The sequence below is a fragment of the Arachis stenosperma genome, chromosome 5 (genome assembly GCF_014773155.1).
Source record: "Arachis stenosperma cultivar V10309 chromosome 5, arast.V10309.gnm1.PFL2, whole genome shotgun sequence".
In the NCBI taxonomy this organism is placed as follows: Eukaryota; Viridiplantae; Streptophyta; class Magnoliopsida; order Fabales; family Fabaceae; genus Arachis; species Arachis stenosperma.
This window is the reverse complement of record NC_080381.1, coordinates 78254761-78257523: the sequence shown is the minus strand read 5'-3', so window position 1 is coordinate 78257523 and position 2763 is coordinate 78254761. Positions and strand designations below refer to the sequence as shown.

General features: G+C 42.0%; 1 protein-coding gene across 1 annotated transcript; it reads right to left on the bottom strand.

Moving 5' to 3' along the window:
• Positions 1-1613: 1613 nt before the first annotated feature.
• LOC130980919 (uncharacterized) lies at positions 1614-2012 on the bottom strand. The gene has a single exon (XM_057904561.1). The coding sequence runs from the start codon at positions 2010-2012 to the stop codon at positions 1614-1616; it is 399 nt and encodes a 132-aa protein (XP_057760544.1).
• Positions 2013-2763: the final 751 nt, after the last annotated feature.

The following is a 2763-nucleotide window of genomic DNA, read 5'->3' as shown; positions in this document are numbered from 1 at the left end:
CTGCAGTTGAAGAAGGATCTGCCACTAATGCTCTTTTTGTTTCTTTCCTTGCTGTGGATTTGGGGGTAGCTTTCTCTTTGCCTTTCTTGGTGGCCATCCTGAAATGAAATGAGGAAAGACATTAGTATTTCAAGGGTTATAGCAAGGAAAAGAATAGGAAAGGTGGTAATCAAAGCACAGGAATGGATAATGATGTGAACACATGGCCATGACTACATGTGGCAGATCAACAATGGAAATATAGCAAGTGCATGTGGTGACAATTAAATGCAAGGTGTTTATTGGCATGCCGGCAAGGGCATGAGTAGCAAAGATCAAGCATTCAATGTCCAATTTAGATTACCAAGTCTTTCAAACTAATAATATGTTTGTAATAACAATTATATATAATTAATAAAATATAAAAAGGGTTTTGTGAAAAGCAGGTATTTAGAGTAGTAGATTTAAAAGGAATCTAAAATTAGTGCAAAATGCCATATGGGTGTTTTCACAAACACATAGCATGCATGTTAAATAAGGTATGGTAAATATTAAGTTGAACATGCAAGTAACCCTTAGAAAATAATATATAATTGTTAAACAAGTCCTAAACAATCCATAAGCAACATTAAAAAAAATAATGACCCAAATAAAATTCCAACACCAATAGAAGGGAAAAGAAAAGAAACATAGATAGGGAAAGTAAAAGAGAAAGAAAAAGAAAACATGAAAATAAAAAGAAGAATGAAAAAGTAAAGAGGGAAGAAGAGATAAGAAAAACCTTGATAATGGTGGTAGGAAAGAGGGGGTAGAGGAGAGAATGAAGGGGGGAAGAAGGAAGGGGGAATTAAAATAGGAATGGGATAAGAAAAGAAAAGATAATCTGGCAGATTTGAATAGGTTGGGCGGCGCAATCGACACGGACGCGTGGGGCACGCGGTCACGTGGAAAACCCTTAAGTGAGGTGACGCGGACGCGTCGATCACACGGACGCGTGACATAATTTGTGCTAGGGGCGCGAGGGCAGCTTCACGCTCACACAACTCTCTGTTTAATTTATGTTTTGCCAAAATTTAGGGTGACATGATCGCGTGGTCGATGCGATCGCGTGAATGGCCAGCTTGAGAAAATTGTGCGGACGCGTAGGGGACGCGGTCGCATGGAAAGGCTAGTGCGATTAGCACAAGTGCAGCCCAGCTCCAGCTCAACTTTCGGCCATACACCCTAATGACGTCAAATTATAGGGCACGCGTTTGCGTGGGTGACGCGGACGCGAGGGAGGCCTATTTTCTACTTGACGCAGACGCGTCAGCAACGCGGTTGCGTGGATTGATTTGTGCCAAAGGCACGCCTCCAGCCACACTTTCGCGTGACTCTCTGTTTCTTTTCTTTTCGTACCCAAGCACCATGACGCGGATGCGTCATCGACGCTGTCGTGTCGGGTGCTCTCTCTTCTTTTTTTAAAGAAAAATGCAAATGTAGTATGCAGATGAGATGCAAGATATAGGTAGTAGTACGGAGAAGAGTTATAGCTGAGGGAAGATAAGGAGAGGAAGAGGAACGATCATACCATGGTGGGTTGTCTCCCACCTAGCACTTTGCTTTAACGTCCTTAAGTTGGACGCTCCATTAGCTCAGTTTTCTGCTGTGAGTGGATCCTCCAAGAGGAAGATATCTAACTCCTTATTTTTCGTCACCTTCTTGCCATAGTAGAGCTTCAAACGATGTCCATTAACCTTGATAAGTTTAGAGCTTGAAGGGTGACTTAGGTGAAAAACTCCGTACGGCTCAACCTTCTTGACTCTATATGGACCTTCCCACCTAGATCGCAGCTTGCCTAGCATGAGTCTCAGTCTAGAGTTGTAAAGGAGGACTAAATCCCCAGGTTGGAACTCTTTCCTCTTGATGTGCTGATCATGTACAGCCTTCACCTTTTCCTTGTACAACCTTGAGTTCTCATAAGCATCGAGGCAAAGGCTCCCCAATTCTTGCAATTGCAACTTCCTTTCAGCTCTGGCTTGCTCAAATCCCATGTTGCACTCCTTTACTACCCAAAAGGCTTTGTGCTCTACTTCAACTGGAAGATGACAGGATTTTCCATAAACTAAGCAAAAAGGACTCATCCCAACAGGTGTCTTGTATGCTGTTTTGTATGCCCATAGTGTATCTTGTATCCTGGTGCTCCAGTCTCTTCTATGGGGTTTGACTATCTTCTGCAATATGCGTTTTATCTCTCTGTTAGACACCTCGGCTTGCCCATTAGTCTGAGGATGGTAGGCTATTGCTACTTTATGAACGATCTCATGCTTCTTCAGTAATTCTGTTAGTATCCTGTTACAAAAATGGGTGCCTTGATCACTCATGATTGCTCGTGGTGATCCAAAGCGACAAATAATGTGGTTTATAACAAAGGAAACAACGGTGTTAGCATCATCAGTGCAGGCAGGAATTGCTTCCACCCATTTGAAAACATAGTCTACAGCTAACAGTATATAAAGATGGCCATTAGAATTTGGAAATGGACCCATGAAGTCAATGCCCCAAAGATAAAAAATTTCAGAGAAAAGCATAATTTGTTGAGGCATTTCGTCCTTCTGGGATATATTACCAAACCTTTGGCATGGGGGAAAAGATTTACAAAATTCAGTAGTGTCTTTAAAAAGAGTAAGCCACCAAAATCCACAGTCTAAGATTTTTCTAGCTGTTCTTTGAGGGCCAAAATGTCCTCCACTCTCAGATGAGTGACAGGCCTCTAAAATAGATTAGAATTCTGATTGAGGCACA

Coding starts and splice junctions, on each gene's coding strand:
- LOC130980919 (XM_057904561.1), bottom strand. CDS start 2,012: ATGGGATTTGAGCAAGCCAGAGCTGAAAGGAAGTTGCAATTGCAAGAA.